General features: G+C 41.8%; 2 protein-coding genes across 2 annotated transcripts in view; both read left to right on the top strand.

The window, feature by feature from the left end:
* Window positions 1-1,951, top strand: part of LOC119167957 (vacuolar protein sorting-associated protein 33A) — a 177,170-nt gene extending 175,219 nt beyond the window's left edge. Inside the window, exon 15 of the mRNA XM_037419419.2 lies at window positions 1,837-1,951. Within this exon, the coding sequence (XP_037275316.1) occupies window positions 1,837-1,928 (92 nt within the window). The 3' untranslated portion in view covers window positions 1,929-1,951. The remainder of the gene's footprint in view (window positions 1-1,836) is intronic.
* A 9,828-nt stretch (window positions 1,952-11,779) lies between these two features.
* LOC119167968 (prostamide/prostaglandin F synthase) overlaps window positions 11,780-22,034 on the top strand; it is a 44,244-nt gene continuing 33,989 nt past the window's right edge. Inside the window, exons 1-2 of the mRNA XM_037419429.2 lie at window positions 11,780-11,967; window positions 21,824-22,028. Of these exons, the coding sequence (XP_037275326.1) occupies window positions 11,815-11,967; window positions 21,824-22,028 (358 nt within the window). The 5' untranslated portion in view covers window positions 11,780-11,814. The remainder of the gene's footprint in view (window positions 11,968-21,823; window positions 22,029-22,034) is intronic.

The raw sequence follows: 22,034 nt of genomic DNA, 5'->3' as shown, positions 1-22,034 counted from the left end.
ACGCCACCAGAACAGCTAGATGGTGGCTTTTAAAACGCTACACATTTACGGCAGCGGGCCCCCTCGTTTTTACGATTACACTACGATGATGTACCCCCTTACCAACCTAGTCATTGCTTTACGGTGATGAGGCTCATCGCTTTAGCTGCATTGCTAGGGCCCCGTCACTGTAATAACGAACGCTGACAGGCTCTCTAATGATAGTACTGCGTTGACAAGTCCCATCACCATAGTCACTGCCGCAAGAAAATTAGGCATATTTGTCATCACCTAACTGACCTGCACAGTATTTTTCTTAATTTATACAAAGCCTGTTGAAATGCTATCCTTTTTGGTTCATAAGAAGTGTAAACAACTTTGAATAGTAGCAGGATTTGACTTTCGGTAGAATACAAGTGATAACCTGGAAATTATATAGTAGTTCAAAAATTTACTATGATAAGTAAGCCGATATAGCAAGCTTTTCAACTTGAATATCATGAATCGACGAAAGATTAATATGTTCGTGGCAGTGCTTATTTTTTTTTAACATGGTGTTTTCACGGCTTAGTACATTTTCACTGTAGTAAAATCACTTTTACAGGGGTTACATGTGAACTAATATACATTTATTCGTTCATTTCAAATACGTTGAAATTCTCAAGGATTTAAATTCTAATCAAATTCGAATACAATAATATTTGTTTGAATGTTTAAAGCATGTGAAGGTTCGCACAAGCCTACATCAATTGGCTTATTATGCCTGTGCCAGGTTGGCTTTGATTCAAAATTTTGAATTTTACTCCAATACCTTTCTTATTCTATGCTATTGGTAGTAAGTGTTGATTTTGAGCTCTGCATGCTGGTTAGCTCTAGTAACAGACCCCCCCCCCCCCTTTTTTTTTTTTTCATTTTGTCCTCTTGATGCACACCACGAGCCCCTTCTGTGAGGTTTTAAGTGACACAGCAGGGATAAAGCTACCTTCTTTGGGCTACCACGTTGCATATTATGCTTGTTTTCTTCTGGGTGCCATCATCTGCAAGGGGCATGAGATGATGAGATTTTTCATATAAATAAAATATCTACTCCTCATTATGTTTATAGTTAAGCCAATATATTGGATTAATAGCCAAGGAATTCAGAGAAGAAGAGTCAGACTCAGTGCAGCACACTGTTTAGCTGGAGTTGGTGCTGACCTTAGGTGACCACCACGCATGAAGGGCCTTAGCCTAGTCACATTTTTTCAGACGTGGGTGCTTCGTCTAATGCAAAAATTGACCGTAGCCGTCGTAGGCATCGGTGTTTCGAGTCAGGGTTGTCAGCACCAGCGATAGCATTGTTTAAAATTGTTACTACGTAATGTAATTACAAATCGTCAAAATTTGTGACGTTATGTCATCACGCATCATGATGTCATCATGATGTCAAATTACACGTGGTTATGTCATCAAATGACATCATCACTTTGTCAATGGCCAAGGAGGCAGGGCAAAACCACATTAGCTACAGAATAATTTTTGGTGCAGGATGGATGAATACATCAACTGAGAAAAAGAAAGGAGATGTCTTGTGCCATTGAGTTGTCCTAGTCATGAAGCCTGCTACAAGTTTTTTATTTGTTTTACTGGTGATTCAATGAAGGAGTTGTGCTGTGCACATCCAAGCACTTTCAGAAATGAGATGCCCTTGCTCCCAAGGGGAAAGTGTTTCCCAGAAACTGACTGGGGCACCTTCCCTGCATTCGGTGACCACCTATTTGAGAAAGCCTAACATTTTTTTTTTCTGAAAATTATTTTCTCAAAAATGGAGTTCTGTGCATGAAAGAGTTAGTGTGTGGTCTTCTGTGTGACTTGCAGCACCTGTGGAGTACTTGGTGGCGACCACAAAGCTCATCAACGGACGTACATTCCTCCAATCCCTGAACGAGCCACTCAACCCACCCTTGTGAAGAAATAAAGTTACAGTTCCTAACACTATGTCATTCTTTAGTATTACGTGTGACCCTGCAGAATTTGAGAGGGCGCAAGCTCATGTGGAATGCATCAAAGATGATTAGATGCTTTTCTAGGAGAGTCTTTAAGACGTCTCTATGCTTCATTGAAGAAAAAAAAACTTTCGTGTTCTCAGATACTTACATAGTATCTCAGCCATTCACAATTGCATAGACAAGGTTCCCCTTGAAATCTGCACTGAAAAAGTACGCATGAGTGCATATCTCTAGCGTTCATTTTCATCCCGCAAAAAATAACCAGACGGACCAGCTAGCCCTCATCACTGCTTTGAGTGCATATCTCATATTAGTACTTTGCAGGCTTTTCTTGCAAAAGGCAACGAGGCAAATTTTAACATAAAATGGATCCTTTATTCCAGGTCATTTGAAGTGGCAATGACTTCATAATTGGCTTATTAGTTATTCAAGCAATAACTACGTAAATAGCTGATCATTTCATATCAAATGATTATGTAATTCCTAGTGAAGTCTTAACTAAGAACATAGTTGAACTATATGCGAGTCCTTTGGTCACCTGTGTGGAGCTTGAACAAAATAAAAGACAACTCCTGACAGTTGTGTCACCAAGAGTACCAAGATGGACAATAAGTACCAAGATCACCAAGAGTACCCTGCAAAAGGACAATGCATTTTCCAGGTAGCGCGAAAGGGATAACCGACCTTTTATAAAGGTCACGTATAGAGGGCGGCATAATAGAACCCATAAGTCTAGAAAATGTTGTATATCTTGTCTGATCTTTGGCTAGAATACTTTTTAAAACCATCTAAAAAACATTTAGAAAACATTGCAAAATATTTAGTTTTTTGAAAGGGGTTGCTGGATACTTGAAATATCCCACTGCATTCTCTTTCAAAAGCTGTTTCCTGGATGTTTTTAAAAAGTCAAGCAGGGGAGCTATTCTCACAGTGTCCACTTCGGCCTCCCCTGATTGGCTGGTGCACGCCTCCTCTTTTCGGTCTTCTTTTCCCAACATCATTTTGACACCACGCAGATTTCACAGCTCTTGGCACAAATGAGGAAGACTGAATAAGTTTTGCCACAATGAATTCTTCCCCCAGAGATCCACTTTTAGGCTCGCATCTCTGAGGACGTGCATGGACTCTAATCACGTTGTTGGCTGCCCGCCTGACACCCCTGAAAGGTCTGTGCGCATTCCCTGCATTGCTGTTCAAACATCTTAACACGTTCTTATGCACTTACAGACTTGTCAAGCTTGCTTAACCCGTTAAATGGCGGGATAAGAAAAAAACAGTGGAAACAATTTTTGCCGGTTTATTTCTTCTTTGAACCACCACAGAACCATCAAAACAAGTTTCATGATGTTTTGCGAAAAACCAAAAAAGCTAGAGGAGGTCAACAATTTTGTTGATCTGATGGTTACGGTAAATAGGCGGGGTTCGAAAAAAATCAGACATTGGTCTTTACGTGTTTTGCGGGCTAGACTACCTTTCTAATGACGCCATGGAAACCAGGCGCACAGCATATCCACGGAGTGAATGACGATGAGTAGGGTGAAGCGTTCGTCCGTGCTTGCGCCTGTCTGTCTGTACCTCTGTGTGTCCCTCTGTCTGTCCGTCCATCCATCACTCACACTAGCACATTGTCCGTGCTCCACTTTCCATAGAAGATGTCTTTATCCATTCCTGCAAAGAATAAGATCAGTGAGTTCTACGAAAATGCTCTCGTGTCGTGCCTTTTTGAAACATACCATATTCCTAGCACAAAGTTTTCATGGAGAAAAACTACTTGCTATTCATGGCTCCGCCTGCACACACAATAGCTTGCCTGGTTTTATTTGCGATTAAAATGTTACAGCATTTAACATTTACAACGCTAAAAGCGCACAACCCGAAGCGTGTAGAAGCCATGCTATTCTACAACGTGCATGGTGTTCCGCAACCCTTGCCTGGCAGCTCAACAATATTGTGGGCCGCTGTAACAGGCTGCTTCCTCAGTGTCTTAACTAAACAACGCCATGACACTCATACCACAGGTTCCTCATACCTCCTTCTACGTATTTGAAAAATCTCGATTCGCTTACCTTGTTGGAGCTCTTGGAGCGCAAGGCAGAAATCCGTCGTCGCAGAGAACGTCAGCGAGCCACACGCGCTACATTCTTGTCAACAAAGCATCAACTGGTGCTCTCTGTTGTGTTATTTACAAACTAGAATCAAGAATACATGCCCTTTTGCCGTTAAATTAACCAAACAAGCTCACATTATGCATGCATTTTGAACAGAAGTGGTTTTTTCTTTGGTTTACAATATTGTTGATCTGGGGGTTTTAGGGATAAGAGTCCTGTTACTCTACATTTCATCCACTTAGTTTCTCTTTACACTGAAAATGTGCTGGCGGGTTCGGTGCGCTGACGTCATGACTCACCTTTTTTTTTTTGCATAAGTGAACACACTCCGGCGAATTGGACACCGCGAATATGTCCCCAGGATATCTTTCCTTTGTGCTGCGTTTTTTTGCATGCAGCAAAAAACAGGCAGCTGTTAACAGTAAGCGCTGCTACAATTACCTTATTTTCTAATTACAGAGCGAGAGCTCAGTAGGTTCAGAGACAAAAGTGGTCATGTCATAATTCACTCTGTAAGAAATCAACCATTCCTCACACAGCATAAAAGCCAATCAACCAGAAAGTGAGACATGGCAGGTGATTAGACAATATTATAAAAGTAGCAAAAAGAGCACAATATTTTACGGTACCTGAAATGCAGTATCTAATCTTCAGGAACACTTGTCTGTTGCAGAATTCATCATTAGCTAAGTTGTCAAATGAAGTGAAAGAACAGTGCGAAACACAGGACAGTTATAGAGACCGACGAAGTGCCGACTTACAATCAAGGTTTTATATTCCACACATAGCACATGCAACATATGATAGGAGAGAGAGGAGAGCAGTGGTGAATTTTGTTCATGAAACCTTTAAAAAACTGTGAATAAACATCATCCACATGACAAATATGCAACTTCTCTGGTGAGGAGTGCCAACAAAGGTACACTCGCACACGGCACCTCTCTTGTCAATGCAAAATGCCTCATAATAGTGTAAAATAAAACCATGATTATAAGTGAGCGCTTTGTCTCTTTCACTGTCCTGTGCTCCACACTGTTTTTTTTTTCCGCTTAATTGATCAAGTACCAGCTGGCCCCAGTAAGTACTTTAGTGTAGTCAAAACAGTTAACAATGCAATATGACATCTGTAATGGCCATTCTGCAATATGTAAGCATTGTCTCAGTTATGGAATTAAACACGAAGATGATGTGAAACAAATTATTGGAAAGGGTATGTCACTAAAGCCAACAATTCCACAAAGTCACTGGTCTCGGTCAGAGTTTTAATTTTGTATCAATGTTGAAGGACTCGGGGGGTATAATAAAACGTATTAAAAGGGCGAACATCTTATCTGTAAACATAGCATCGTCACATTGAAACCGTGACGGAGGATCTTCGAAACTGTAGTTAGCAACGGCCTCACCTTCACAGGTCGCTTGCTTCAGTTTTCCGGCTGTGGGCTTGTAGAATGGTGCCCAGGCCGTGCGGAAAAGCACGTGACCGGGGTGATCAGTAACGCTTGGGCCACAGTGATCTTGGCTGATGTCGGCGTGGAGTGAGTGGGCTCTGGCACGTAGACAGGTACTCTTCGATCTCCGCTTGCCATTCATGGTTTCGAGGGCATGGTGCGTACAACGGAAAGCCCCTTAACCCTGCCTGTCAGTTAGGGCAGAACGTATACAGGTGACCTGCTCCCCCGCAATGGACACACAAGAGCCTGCGCTCATGGTCACGCCAAATGTCACTTTTCCGGGGCCTTTGATTCACGTAGGGAGCTACACTACGGGCTCGTGGCAGGTAGGTAGCCATCTGTTTTAGTGGACGAAGTGCGCTGCGTACCATCTGTAAGGAGCGGCCATCGCAACCGCTGTGGGTTGTCTGAGTATTTCAGAGTACGTTGGGATGCGTTGGATCGGCTGTGGCTCACGCTCCAGCTCACATATTATCTGCCTCAGTTCATCTCGTACTACGTCGATGACAGACAGTGTTGCTGTAGTGTGAGGTGCTTGCAACTTGCTGAGCTCTTTCCTGATTGCCGATCTGATGAGTTCTCCAGGGTGTTCATGTCACTTCGCTGGCCTTCAGCGAAGACATTGGCAGGTGCGTAGTTTATGTCCCGATCGTACTGTCGAGCCCGCTGTTCTAGGGCTTTCTTGATGGCTGTCGCTTCCGTATGAAACTTCGCAACTGTTCATGGTGGGTTGCAGACAAGAACAGCGAATAGCTCTTGCTTCACCCCACCCATGAGGTGGCACAGCTTCTTATCTTCAGTCATATGGGAATCTGGGCGCTTCAACAGGCAGATCATGCCCTCGATGTACATTGTGACACTTTTGTTGGTGAGTTGGTTTCTGGTTTCAAGCGCAGCCTGCACCTTTTCTTTGCGATCCGTGCTGGCATAAGTAGCCAAAGCGTGTCTCCAAAATTCATCCCAGGTAGTAAAGGAAGTTTCATAGTTCTCATACCACGTCTTTGCAAAGTCCTCCAGTGCAAAGTATACGCGGTGGAGCTTCTCTCTCTCGTCCCAACCGTTCAAACTTGCCACTCTCGCAAAGAGGTTCAGCCAGTCTTCTACGTGTTCATACGAGCCGCCATGAAATACTGGTGGCTGGTGAGGCTGATTGATCACCACGTGTGCCAGTGTTACCTGGCTTGTCATGGTGGTGCCGTCCATTGACTGAGTTCCCCTCGGCGTGAAGTGGATGGACTGAATTCTGGTGAGTCACCTTGAAGACGGCGACTGGTCCTCTGATACACAGGCGTCAGCTCCACAGGATCAACTTGCTGGTGGTCGGGGCTACGCTGTCTTGCGTTTGTAGGGCTTCATTACCCAGCACCTCCACCAGAAATGTCGCGATGTTGAAGGACTCGTGGGGGGGGGTATAATAAAACGCATTTATTAACATATTTGCACAGCGCAAGACTACGAGTAGTTACGATGTAACTACAGAAGAAACAAGGAGAGAAAGAAGGACAGAAAGTATTTATCAAGTATTTATTAAAAGGGCGAACCTATGCCCACAACTGAAAGTGGCTATGTTCGTAGAACGTGTCAGTCGAACACCAAAGATGTTCTTCCGCTGCCTTCCTCTTCCTTTCCAAGAGAAGTCCCAAGCGCGTGGTGCACATCAGCCGGGTCCAGCTGGGTGCTCGTGCCATCATCGTCTCTGCGCAACACAAGACGGGCATGTGTGTCCCTGTGCACACGGTGATTGGCACGTTGTTTGAATGTAAGCAAGATGTCGTGGCAACATGTTGAAGGCAATTTGAAACTAACAGAAGAACGTAGCCATGCTCTCATTGCACACGGATAGTGAAGTGTTAAGGAAAGAACTATGAACCTGTACTCTATCACTGCAAAGATGCTCTTGTGACACAATAAAGAGGATGGTACGCATTGTAACCACTATGTGGTTTTAGGATTGGGTGCAAAAAACTATGCGTTAGTGTGCGTAACCTCTGACATGCATTATACACTACATATGCAACAAACGATAGCTTTGCCTACCCTATTCTAAAACTGGCTACTGCATACGTGCACCATCCTTCTGTGTATTTTTGTGTTAAGTAGTGAAAATATTATGCATGTCCAATAAACGGTACCTTTGCGAACTTTATTCGCAAGCTGCCTGTTGTGGGGTACACGTACGCATACGTGCCAATTCTCCAAACAAGCTTTGCCAAACAAGCTTTGCGGCAGCCAGCTGCGCCGTCCCGTCCGTTCACGTGTGTCCCAGGAAGATATACCCGAGTTGTTTTGACAGAAATAAATTCTGCTAGTTATGTTCATCCTTTGAGACTCTCGCCTCAGTGGGAAACCGCGGCCACTCCAAGCCACTATATATAAGACTGCAACGCTGGTGTTGGCGCTTGCGATTGAGAACCCCACTTCCTCTTTTTTTTTAGCGATGTTTTTTTGTTTGTTGGTCTTTGGAATTTTTTTTGTGCCGAAAAAAATAGGGACAAATGATTCAGCCCCCCCCCCCCCCCCCACCTCATTGCAGAAATCTCCCGGATCCAAAATCCTTGAACTCGGCAGGTATGCGTACCTCATGAAGCAGCCAACAGAAAACAGTCATTTTATCGAGACAATTAAGCTTAGCAAATATAAATAGTTTCTGGATTGAATAATCGATGTCGTGCCAAATTCACAACCACAAAGAGGAAGAATTAAAACATATAGACAGCAATCTGACGTATGCACCAACTAGCACCAACTAGTTAATTCTACTGAATAGTTTCTGCTCTAGTTCATTTGAATGGAAACCGTGGCGTATACATTTGCATTACCAAACGAAATTGTGTAACTTGAGATTCTACTGCAGCTGGGACTAAATGGTCCCAGTGACAGTGTCGTTAGTTTGCGTTTCGTTTGTGTATATAGTTGTCCCCCCATATTTTGTGCGCATCTGTCCCCATCAAGCATAGCCAATGTCCATTATGCTGCAACTTGCGTAGGCAGTCATCCAGTGCATGAACAGCATAATGGAAATTCCGTGCGTATATATATGTATCTGCTCACGGCAAGTTATATGTATATATATATATATATCAAGCGAGTGTCTTCTGTGAATCCAGTTATAAATAGAAATCGGCTTGAGCGGACAAACGTACGAAAACTTTTATCACTCCTACATTTCGGCCGGGGTCCGGCCTTCGCCAGGGGATACATTGCAAACGTCAACGTGCTGCTTATATACATTGGGGGCCCCCAACACGTGTCTATTTAATATCAAATGTCACATATATGACAGTGGCACACAAATCAACATGCGAAACAGAACGATGTGATAATGACAGGACTATATCACAATGATAATATACGAAATGATAATATAATATAATATGCACAGCAAAAAAGGGCATTTTTCACAGTCACGGAAAGGATCAAAATAACAAGGGTGATTATGTACCGCGAATGCATTTAACAATATTGCGTTAAAACAACTCGATGAACTAACAAGAAACATAGGTAAACAACCAACAACAATGCGCTAAAAGAATTAACAAAAAGCAGGTGTAAAGCAACGAGAACAGCAATATAAAGAAAACATAGGTGAATTATGTGGCAATGGTGATATGAAAAAAAAAGCTTAGGTAAAAGTGAGATACATGGCATTCATGAGAATGAAATACAACAGAATTGTATATAACAGGCTGAAAACTGATGAACGCGGCAGACATGTGATAGGGAATTTAGCCTTGTCTGTGACATAGTGATCCCGTTGCTGAACGTGCGCCCAGGAACGTGAGCTTTCCTGCGCTTTAGTTAATGCCGAATGACAGTGCTTTAAATTTGTAGATGAGAAATGATTCGCGTGCTTCCCATTCGTGGTGAGATTTTAAATCAGATTCTAATATGGTTGCTGTTAGGTTATCGAGTGAATGTCCTGTCGCATTCAGGTGCTTAGATAGGGGTAGGTTAGAAAAAGTTGTGACATGTGCCTTGTGGTCATTAAACCGCAGTCTGAATGGTGTCGCTGTCTGGCCTAAGTACTGAAGCTTACAGACTGAGCACTCAAGTAGGTACACACAGTTACTTGTATCCCAATCGTAATCACCATTAATTTTCATTGTGAAATTTGACGCCGAACTGTGGGCTGAAATAGAGGCGGTCATGTGTACGCAAACCTTGCAACGTGGTTTGCCACAAGGGTGGCAACCTGAATAGGCAGGATGAGTTAGTACAGATGAAGTCAGCATATTGTGCAAGTTTCTCGACCGACGATAGACTACACGTGGCGATTCCGAAAATATGTTTTTGAGACAGTCGCGCTGCATAAGAATGTTGTGGGGCCTTCGTAAGATGTGGTTAACGTTTGGTGCTCATGCGGAATGCGTTAATATGAGGTTTGTAGATGGTCGCTGCTCAGCAGGCTTGTTGGAGTGGAGGAGCACGCTCCTGTCCACTTCACTAGCACGTTTAATGGCATCGTCAATTATCTGAGGCGGGTACTTTTGTCTTCTTAGCGCATCACTGAGCTTGTCACAATTATCCCTGAAGTCAGATTGTGCGGAGCACAACCTTTTAAAACGGAGCGCCTGGCTGTACGGTATGCTTGTCTTGTTGTGTCTTACGTGGCTACTTTCAAAATGAAGGTAGCGGTGTCTATCAGTCGACTTTCTGTAAATCTTTGTCGTTAGTTTATCACCTGATATGCATACCGTGACGTCCAGAAAGTTTATGTTTGATGCTGAGTAGACGAGTGAGAAGGAGATTGATGGATGAAAATTGTTAAAGCTTGCCACAAAAGACAAAAGTTCAGTTTCCCCGTGATGCCATATCAAAAATTAAGATATCGTCAATAAAGTGCTTATAGTATAACGGTTTTAGGGCGCACGTGGCAAGAAACCTGTCCTCCAATGTGCCCATGAATATATTGGCATAATTCAATCACCATTGCCACATAACTCACCTACGTTTTTTTTATATTGCTGTTCTCGTTGCTTTACACCTGCTTTTTGTTAATTATTTTAGCGCATTGTTGTTGGTTGTTTACCTATGTTTCTTGTTAGTTCATCAAGTTGTTTTAACGCAATATTGTTAAATACATTCGCGGTACATAATCACCCTTGTTATGTTGATCCTTTCCGTGACTGTGAAAAACGCCCTTTTTTGCTGCGCAGACCTCACCTTATATTATCATTTTGTGATATAGTCTTGTCATTATCACATCGTTCTGTTTCGCATGTTTATTTGTGTGCCACTGTCATATATGTGACATTTGATATTAAATAGACACGCGTTGGGGGCCCCCAATATATATAAGCAGCATGTTGACGTTTGCAATGTATCCCCTGGCGAAAGCCGGACCCCGGCCGAAATATAGGAGTAATAAAAGTTTTCGTACGTTTGTCCGCTCGAGCCGATTGCTATGTATATATATATATATATATATATATATATATATATATATATATATATATATATATATATATATATATATATATATATATATATATGTATATATATATATATATATATATATATATATATATATATATATATATATATATATATATATAAGGGAAAGAACTTGTATACCTAAGGGCTCATTTTTCAGTGTTTTAACACAATATTAATGAGATCTAACAGACAGTAATGCCAAGGAATGTACAGGGGAAGGTATTGAAACCAATGGAATGTAAATAAGAAGAAAGAAAAGTGTATGAACAAATAACCAACTGTGATTCCATTCCATCGTTTTAATAACTTCCCCTGTACATTCCTTGGCATTACTGTCTGTTAGATCTCATATATATATATATATATATATATATATATATATATATATATATATATATATATATATATATATATATATATACATGCAAGGGGCACAGACGTCTAGCATTTTTCCTCCAAGACGCGGTCGCCTCGGCCGAGATTCGACCTCGCGACCTTTGGGTTAATACGTGTAGCACCATAGCCCGTGGGTGTGGAAAAATCAGGGATTACAAACATGCTCATTGAATATAGGACGGAACCAGGCTCGTGCAAAACGAGCGGCTTGTTTTGCGTCTTCAAGTACAATTAAAATTCCCGCGCCTTCTTTACTCCGTGGTATCATACTGCTTTTATTTCAATTTTGTTAATCGTGACTGGTGCAAATGTATGTTTTTGCATGCGCGTAAGGCTGAATTTAGTTCTATTGCATGAAACCGAAGTAAAAGAAGAGCACTCGGACCGCGTGCCTCGCGACGGTTTCGTTTTAGCTTTCGCTGGTGCGTAGCGGGCAGCGTGAGCGAGGGGAGGGATATGGCCTTCGCGATGAGGTTGTCATTCCCATTCGTCTACCGCGGCCTAACCCTGTTTGCCGACATGTCCAAGGTGCCTGCTGCCCAAGACGACGAGATGAACGCCGCGCAGCTCATCGGCAAGTTCACCCTCAAGGAAATCGGCTCGGGCAAGGTGACGACTACGAAGCTTCTGCTGCAGCTGTAGAGGCGCGCGGATATTTGAGCGTGCGCAGCGGTAACCTGGGAACAGCCAGTGCGCGTTTTAGCTGCGCAGATTGCGATGGCAGGCACGTAGCCGATACAAAATTACTTCCTTCCTGGTCATTCGTGCGCAATAGTGCTGTGCGCGCCTGATCGCCTAGTCGATTCTGTTAATGTACGCTGGTGAGACGTACAATCGATCGATCAAGTGCCTGATGACATCTTATAACAGCTCGAAAACGGGGCACGCGCTACGCGAATGCTGCGTCCCGTGTTTCGTTTTCTGCAGTTTTTACGCAGTTTACAGTACTAGTACTAATTCGTGTAAACTTGCGTGCGTGGCACTGGTATCCACGGGGTCAAAAATTAAATAAAAACATTGTTAAGGTGTTATTAACCAGCATATCTTTAGTGCTTAATATTGACGCGTGTTTATAGTGCTTTCATTTTGGGTGATCGGGCTAACGTACGCAGTACGTGCAATAGACGTCAGACTGTCCAGGCGGCGCTACGAAAATCGCTCGCGGCCATCAGCGGCCCCATCGCCGCGCTGGCCATGAATAGATAGTGCAAAGATAGCCGTCCGCAAACGAACGTGCATCGACCATCCCCCTTCGTTGGTCCTGAGGCGCGGTTTCTTGAAAATTAAGGACCTGGCAAACAAACTTCTTCCTTCAATCAACCTCTCTTCAGAAAAGTAGGAACTGCAGCTACAATGCAAAAGATGCTTCAGTTATTTCAGCGTGCTGCTGAAACTGGCAATTTTAAGTGTAAGCGAGCGTCGTATGACATGTCGAGTTTGAGGCAAGCACTCCGACGTGCGTTCTGTCACACATGAATGTGTTAAACTTGTGCGTATACATGATGCCAAAGCAATGAAGTGCATACACGAGCAATCTATCTTGCGATCAGTGGTACAAATAAGCTCACTTTATTTGGCACGAATGACTCTGGCGATTTTCGCCTTTGCAGTTGCATTCTCCGTCGATCTTTTCTTGCTTCCTGTGCGTTGAACTGTTTTATTACACACGCTAGAATGTTCTGTTCACGGTTGTCTTCCGTTTCCATATACTGCAGATGGGGATATATGCGTGTCCACTTTCTCAGTATACAACGAGAGGCAAAACCAAGGCCTCCGAGATAGCTTCGGCAATCGCGTAGACCAACGGCAAGAAAAACCTGTTTGTGGTCGCGATCATTTTGTGATTTACCTGTGTGACGTACCTGTTCGTATTTCCTAGTTAAAGCCAAAACTTAGGGCCTTCAAAGCCCTATGTGCGTAATGCTGTGTGGTGGCGACAATTTGAGATTGTCCATAGTATCTGAGGTGTAACGCATTTAGGACGGGACAGAGAAGAAGACCAATAACACATACACAGCGTTCTGTATGTGTTATGTGTCTTCTTCTCTGTCTTGTCCTGGATGCACTATACCTCGGATACTATGCATAACCAATAAGCCCGCTGTGCAACCTTAGTTGAGATTATCGGTGGTCGCGGCGTGTGCGATATTATCGCGCTCGTCACTCGTCTATTGTTGCACTGCACGCACCGCGGTCAGAGGCTATCTTAAGCATCGTAATCGAAGTTACCATGATTGTTTGCCAAGGCTACTCAAAACAATAATAGGAGACCTGCATTATCACACTTTCTCATGCGACCAGCTGTAGAGAACGCGAATAATTCGTTTACCTAACACGATCGCAATGGGCCGTATTTAGCGTCTCGTCGTTCTGCTTTGTGAAAGCTGTGCAAATCAGTAAAATTAAAGTCTTTTACGTCCATAGTAATTCGCAACGCAACAGTAGCATAGTGGTGTGGCAGTAGCGTTGACTGGGGTCTTTTTTTCGTAGAGCGCGGAGCTGTTGCGTCTTATCTTGTTTCCACTGTAGTGTCGGCAACTGAACCAGCAACAGCAAGCACTTCATGGCAGTTCGGTGATTCATCTGACTAGCGGAGAGAAATTTATAGCTCTTTTTCTGAGTGTTGGATGCGCAAACACATCTAATACAGTAGACTCCCAATAAACGAAACTCTCTTAAATTAAATTACTGTTTAAATGGAATAACTACCACTAGTATATTTAGTTTCGTACTTGAATATATACCCCTGTTTATCTCTCCGTAAACGAAACTCCTCTTAAAGGAAACACATTTTTCTGGTCACTCCAGGTTTTATTTAAAAGGAGTCTACTGTATTTCGCTCAATTGTCGTTCTGCACACGCTGGTTGCACCTGGTTGCGCAACAAACTGCCCAAGGGACTCGGGCTTTGCACTACTCAAAACTGCGTCGACAAATGATGCTACATGTCCACGAAACTCGAAAGTCTGACGTCTATATGCGAGCACCAGCGATATGGTTCGAACGTTCCATGCCGCCTGTATAAATGTCGGTGCACCTCATCACAGATTAGTTTATAAATGGCCGACATTCTGTTCCCATTGCCTGTTGTCTGACTTTTCATTTTCCACCACAGGTTAGTCTGAATAAAGAGTTCCATCTTGAACACGTGACAGTAAATGTTACTAGTTATCAACAGAAACTATTGGCAGCAATATAAATTTGATTCAATGGTATAGCAACATGCATTCTATTATCAATTGCATACAGTTAAAAAGGGGAGAAAGCTGGCAGCCATAGTATTCAGTCTTGTATGGATGTAATAACATTTGTACATATATGTAATATGCATATATCGCCATAACACTAAACAAGTAAGGATATATAACTGTTGCGCTTAGATCTTTTTATCAATTGGTTACGAAGTATAGTGCAGTACACATGTGAGATGCACGTATGGAAAAGGCACTTAATGCGTGACAAGGTGCTGTAACTCGTTTCAGTCTATAAGGCGCACAAGGAGCAGTTATGTACAGTGTCGACCTTTATCAAAGGGAACATGCGAGTGCGTGGTCTTCTCCCTGCGCCAGCCGCCTACAGCACCCTCAACTGACAGCCGAAGATAGTGCACCCGCTTTTGGCGACACCTTCAGTTATCGGACTGGAGCGCTTTTTCAATGGCTGTGACTCCTTATTTTGTTTGCCAATAGATGGCACCCTAAAAGCCAATGAGCTTTCTTTGGCTGATGGAGCTGTAGGCAGGCGTCGTACAGTACAGGCCACACACACTCGCGTGTTCGCTTTTATAAAGGGCGACAGCTTGACAATTTTTATAATAGGTTATCGTGAGAACATTCATACTCCCAGACCTTTCTGCAATGCTCAGCTTATTTTCAATGCCCACAAACTATAAGTGGCGCTCTGTACGATTCAAGATGGCGCCAGGAATAGAGTAAACCCATTTATTAGCTCTAGAACAGATAGGAGCTGCAGATGTATGGTCCGTGCCACTTTAACCGGTTCAAGTCATGAGCTGCAATGAAATGTATATGAGACCAAGATACCTACTTAAACTATGGAAGCTCACCACTTAATTATTTGCTGCAGTGTTAAGGGTTATATTTCAGCTGTTACATGAACGATGTTTGGCAAAATCCTTTGCACGTTCTACAGAAAACTGCATGAACTAGAACTGACGTATGAACTGAACGGCACTCCGAGGTAGTAAGTACTGAGCCCGTCCGATGGATCTGCTGCACTAGTCGGCCACTAGCGAGTAGGGTCAACACTGCCGCAAAGGACCAAATGTTTAATGTGGCGATGGTTTCCAAACATATCACACTGTCACCATTACTTGTGCAGTCAGGAACTTGGAATTGCTTCTTAAACTGAACACAAGCATTTATGAATTCATTCAGTAGCACTTGTGTTACAGCCATGCTCATCTGTGTGCTATGCACTGCACTTGGATGTTGCAGGTTTTATCAGCACAATCGAAACATAGGTATTGGAAAAAAATACACATGCATGTTTTTCGCAACATTGAACAATTTGACGATGCAAAAATTTATCGAAAAGGGTACCTGTACACGAGAATTTAGCAGAAAGGTATGGATGTTTCCTTAACTGCACATTTCATCGCTCCAATCATTTCGCTTCGCTCGTCGAGCTCGAGCGTGCTGGCGGAATGTGGCGCTCCACGTTATCCACAATAATTTCACTACATTCAATGCACAAGAAAAATTATGCTTTTGTTCTGATCCCCCTGGAGCATATTATACTTTAAACACAATCAAAGTGACTTAAAAGCATGAAAAAACATCAACGCACAACGGGGCGTCGAGTGCACTTGCTCCTCATGAGTTGACAGCTGATGGTTCGACGCTGTCACTCGGTGCTTTCACAGCCTTCTATGTCCAGTGAAAAATCCTCGTCGTGAAGGTAGTTTCTTTCAACATCACTGCTGAAAGCAGTCTGAAGAATTTCCACGGTTGAATGACTTCGACCGCTCAGCTAACTTAATGTCAGCACATTTGTGTGGCCGTGGAGAACATTTTGCTCTCACACCAGTCAGCAAGCAAATTGCTTGCACTGTGCTGCCACCCATCAACTTGCGTACAAAAACAAGCGACACAGCGCTGATCAATTTGAGATTGTTTAGTCATATAAGAGTGAATTCGTGAGTGACTTGTCGCATACGATTGTATGGGATTGATGCACTACAAAAGCGCAAGTTGCCTTGTATTTTCACAAAAGCTTTGCATCTTGCAAGAATGAATCTGATTTACTGTGGCACTGAGGGGCCGGTTCATTCTCTGGTGCAGGAAACATTCAAAGTCATAGTACACTCACACCTTGAATTTGGATGTAACCAAATATTGGTTATGACGAAGTAAATGAGTACTCTTGCAATAGACGTACTGCTAGAAAAATGCCTTTGTAACAAATTTTTGGACATAATAAACTTCTGTGTAAGATGCAACTCCATTATAATAACGTTTGACTGTACTTGTTTTCTGCTAACGTATTAACATTGCACCTAATGCAGCTGAACAAGGGAGACTGACCATCCTAGAAAGAATGCTTCTTAATTCCGCTTGGCAGTGCGACAGTCTACGGGCATTGGGAATTGCAATAATGTATTGTAATCTTTTTTCAGTGACACAAATAAAGGAATATGTGAACATACCCAGACTTATTGAACAACAAACCATGCTGTTACAACTCTCTAAAGGAAAATCTGACATATTTGTACATCTCAATTTTAACGACATGAGTGATGCTATAGAGGGAAATAAAAAAAGTTTACTTTTGAAGCTTTACTATTTATGTATTTTGTTTTTCACCACAATTTCTGAGCGACTTCTTGCACTATGGTAGTCATTGCAAAATGTGCTTTTTGGACAAACTTTTTTTGCCTCTAAGCTGTCATCATGAGTCATTAATTTATTTATTTATTTACAAATACTGCAGGCCCTGTTTGGGCCCAAGCAGGAGCGGGTAACAAATGTCAGTGACAAAACAGAATATAAAAATACAAGAAAATACAATACTTGGTACAAAAATAAGGAAATTCCCAACATCAGGGAGAATATAAATAATACATAATGACATAATAATACATAATTAATGACTCATATTGCTCTATATAAACTATAGAATGCAGATAACTATCAATAAAGTGTGTGAAAAACATTTATATCAACAAGAAAAATTGTAATGTGAGAACTGTTGAATGCTCAGCCAATACTAATTTTTTAGTTCATAATAAATAATCTTCATAAGTTCATAATAATAATGTGAATGATATCATACTTTAAAAGAAGATAACAGCACTCTTCAATTCTTAAGGAATATGTGGCAAAAATTTCATCTTAATCTGGCCATCAGAAGTACCAAAAACATGACGTCCAAACTGAAAAGGTTGCCCAAATTGCATATAAAGCAAAAAGCATTTTAAAAGTAGAAATGAAAGATCATCTATGTGGCAATGATGCTCTTTCTAAAATAGTTTCTTCCGTTATGAAAGCCTGGTAATTATGGCTTTTTTGAGCATGGGGCTTTGGGGAACTGCTCATGTGAAATGTAATGGCAAGCAGCCAGGGGACAATTTCCAGTGGACTCTAGACAATCATCTCTTTTTAGTTTTTTATAGCCATCCTATGCTCTTTAAAGGTCATTTTATCTTACTTCGAGGTTACCTACGACTGTTTTTTTTTTGTCAAATAAGTAAAGCAAAATAAACAGCGCTGATGTAAAATCAAGTTTCTACAGTTTTGTAGATTTACATGAATTGAGTTTATTTCATGATTTCAACTTGTTATTAGAGTCAATGCGTAAACTGTCAGATAACTTGGAAATTAAGGAGCCATAATTTGTCTAGCAGTAGTGGGGGGATACTGTGAATGCAGGTTTTGAGTAAACCAGCCGGATACATGCTTTTGCTGCTAAAGAAAAAAAAAAGCGTATATTTGACTTGTGGCATTGCATGACAAAAATTGAATGGAAAAAAAATTAAGAATGATAATGCTTTAACAAAACTGGCATCCTTACAGCAACATAATTCTTTTTATAAGTTTCGTCATTCCGAGCCTTGGATTGTTAACAAAAACAGAACTACATACTGTGACCAAATGCTACAATCCTGTTTACCTACTGTGCTAAATCAACTACACAAAGGAAATGGTCTCAGTGTATCAACTCTGTCGCTAAAAAAGCTACGCGACGTATTTATGTGATTGCTTGTGCTGCTAAGGGCTTATTTGTTTGTCCTTTTCTCTGTCTTTAGCACTTCGCTTATTTTTTCCCCTTTTTCTCAAATGTTTCTATAATGACCTTGTTTATTTATTCCGACCATGGATGTTTACTGTTCTTGTGTTTTTTAAGTTAGTTCATTCATGATGTATACCATGTTTTTGTGTGACCGCTGTGAAGCTGCCCAGTGTATGAGGTGGCCAGGTTCCCCTCAAGCTGCTCAACGCAGCTTTTTTGCCTGGTCATCCTCGCAACTTTGTTGTTGTGAATAAACAATTCAATTCAAAAACATAAGGAATCAAGGCTGGAGAGCCTGACACAAACTCGTACAAAACCAAATTTGGTCTGAGGTACGCGAGTTTTGGCCGTAAAGTAAGAAGTGGATTGGTGCTGAAAACCCAACTAAAGCTTACTTCAAAAAGTACCACCATTGTATGAAAACAAAACAAAAAACAGACTGAACATAAGTTGAACCACACTTGTAGTGATGTGGCAAACATCCAACTAGCACATGCAAAATTATAGAAGTTTTAACGAAAAGGCTGATAATTAGCCTTTTATATTACACATTAGAAGAAAAAAAGTAAATAATAAACAAGGAAGTTCATCAAGGTTTAAGAGCTATTCCTGCAGGAGTTTCGGTTGCATGTGGTATCAAAAAGTACCTATATGGCATGAAAAGCCTTCTGATGCTAGTGTTTGTGGTTCATCGAACTGCAATAAACAAGTTGACGGTACTTTTTAAGGCATGGGAATGCTTATGTGAGAAAGATGTTATACAGAACCTTCTACATTTATTTACATCGTATTGAACTATCGGCACAGAATGTGCATGAAATTCAAACGCATGTTGCTGTCCTCCAAGTGTACATCACATATGCTGTAAAGGTTTGGTAATTTGACAATTGTTAATTTCAAAAGTTAGATAGTTTGAATATGTACCCAAGAGCTGGCCAGTATATGCATTAAAATTATCATAAATTTGGTCATAGTGTTTGACTGCAACCCAGGTAATATGGACAGTCCTCGCAGCACGCCGAAAACAAAGTGCTGCAAATTTAAAATGCAAAAGAGAGTATACAGTGTTCGCAGACTATCGAAATAAGGTGGTCTGGTACATTGCTATTTTCATCAGTTGGTGACCATGGTTTTGTCCGCATGCAGCTTTGTATTAACTTGATTCGCTACGTCACAGTCAGCATGCCAGCATAAAACTCATTTGTAATGTTACAGTGGGCGAACCACCAGTTACCGGCCATTTTTCCTGCGAAAGAACAATCATTGCGTAGATGTGGTGATGGTGGTTATGCGTAGGAATTAAGGAAGAGGTACAAAACATGTTTTGGGCTAATTAAACACAGGGCTTTGATGCCGTTGTTGCATTTTGAACAAAGTTGCAGGATAACAAAAACTGTGGTTTTTACTCTGCTTTTACACAAACAAGACATTAGATTTAAGGACTCATCAAGAAAAGGAAGATTCATTTATGTTTTTTTACTACTTTAATAATTCAAGATTTGGCTGATTCGGACATTTTTGCTGGTCCTTTAAGATTCGAAATAACAAGATTTTACAAGTGCACATATGCTTTGAGGCTCAGCAATGAAGGGTGTTTTTGTTGCTAACCTTGAACTTCTTTAAAGTACTGACACAATTTTTTGAAGGTGAGCTTGCACTGTCATACAAGGCTCCTGAAACAGACATGGCACTGAGCAATTGTGAGACTCAGCAAATGCAGATAAATTTTATTTTGATATATAAGTCAATTTTTCCAATGGTGTACCTACTGACACCGACACTGATGAGTTCACGCTGCAGTTAGGCTACTTGTGATGATGTCAGGTGCGAAAACTTCCAAGATGGTCACTTGAGCATCAATAATAGAGAAAGAAACTGTGTGGAACAGCCATGAAAACGTCACGATATCTTGCATGTGATATCCTCATACTGTGCTGTGTACGGTAGGAATCAAAACTAGCTTTTAAAAACATTACTTTTTCAGGGTGCACTCACGCTTAGCAGTGTATTTCTAAGCTTTCCAGGGTGCGACTTCTCATTTGGTTAAAAAAAAAATATTGTATCAGTACCCCTTCAAAGGTTTCCAACTATTTCTTTTTAATTCAAAAGGCTGCCCTTTGGCATAACAAGCATACAAAAAAACAACAAAGGCTTGTCACACATTAACCAACAAGTTACACTCGTACATAAAGTTTAACAAGGATCGGTGGAAAGGTTCTTTTATCCTTTCTTGTAAGTCCGGAGGGTGACCAGGACTGTGACCGATTGTTCTCAGATGACGAAGGCGCACTTGCCCTAGGTCTGGGCACGACCAGAGCAAGTGTGTCACGTCCATGGCAGTTATAGGAGCATCACAAAAAAGGCTTGTGGTTTCATACGCTGCGTGGTACTGTTGCAGCCAGTGGGCAATAACTGCTGGCGTAAGAGCAACCCCAACTTGAAGTCTTCGAAGCGCTACATTTTAAGCGGTAAGCCCACAAGAGAGGTCAGAACCACACAGTGGTATGAGTGCTCATGTATTTAACAATTGTCAATAAATTTGGAGATTGATCATGTGGAATTACTACTTAAATGGGGGAGCAGTCTCCCGATTCCCTAATCTCGTATTTGGATAATGCAAAACAAGTTTTCTGATTTGGGATCAAAATTTTTGCAACTCTCTCCAAGTAGGACCACAGAAGCGAGCTCTAAAGATTACTTTTCATAAGGGCTACAATCAGAACCGTTCTGACGTTTTACCAGAAAGCCATTACTATACTATATAGTGGCAAAAAGCCTGCCTTCACAACTGCATATTATTTATTTTGCTACTGATTGAAGTGGTGAGTGTTTTTTAGGTGTGTGCTTGAGACAGAAACCACCACCTTATAGCTGTCAAATGTGTCCCATACTACATGACAAACTAGCTGATATTTACTTGTTTGTGCTTAACAAGCCCAATTATATTAAGAGAGAGCACCTGCTCCTATGCACACATTCTTTACTTAACAGAAATGATAATTGCAATGCATTTTTCTGGTATCACAAGGTTATGTTTAATAAGATTCTGCCGTAGGAGGCAAATAGGACAGGGGAGGTTGTGTTCACATTGTTCATTGCATTGCTCGTTGCATCACTCTACATGTGCACTTGTTTATGAATGATTGACCAGCCGCTGTTGGAATGTATCCTCAAAGTATGGAAGGCCATTACCAAAAACTTCCTCTCTCCCGCAGAGCGTGACTGTGGAGTCACTGTGGCGTGACCAGACGTGTGTGCTCATGTTTTTCCGCCGCTGGGCATGCCCCTTCTGCCGCCTGGACGCCGTGCGCCTCAGCCACATCAAGCCGCAGCTAGATGCTGCCGGCGTGCGCCTCGTTGGCATCGGCCACGAGAACGTGGGCCTCGACGACTTCCGTCAAGGCGAATACTTTAAAGGAGGTACGC

Source organism: Rhipicephalus microplus, chromosome 3, assembly GCF_043290135.1.
Source record: "Rhipicephalus microplus isolate Deutch F79 chromosome 3, USDA_Rmic, whole genome shotgun sequence".
In the NCBI taxonomy this organism is placed as follows: Eukaryota; Metazoa; Arthropoda; class Arachnida; order Ixodida; family Ixodidae; genus Rhipicephalus; species Rhipicephalus microplus.
Note: the sequence above shows the minus strand (reverse complement) of the source record. Positions and strands in the feature narration are given on the sequence as shown.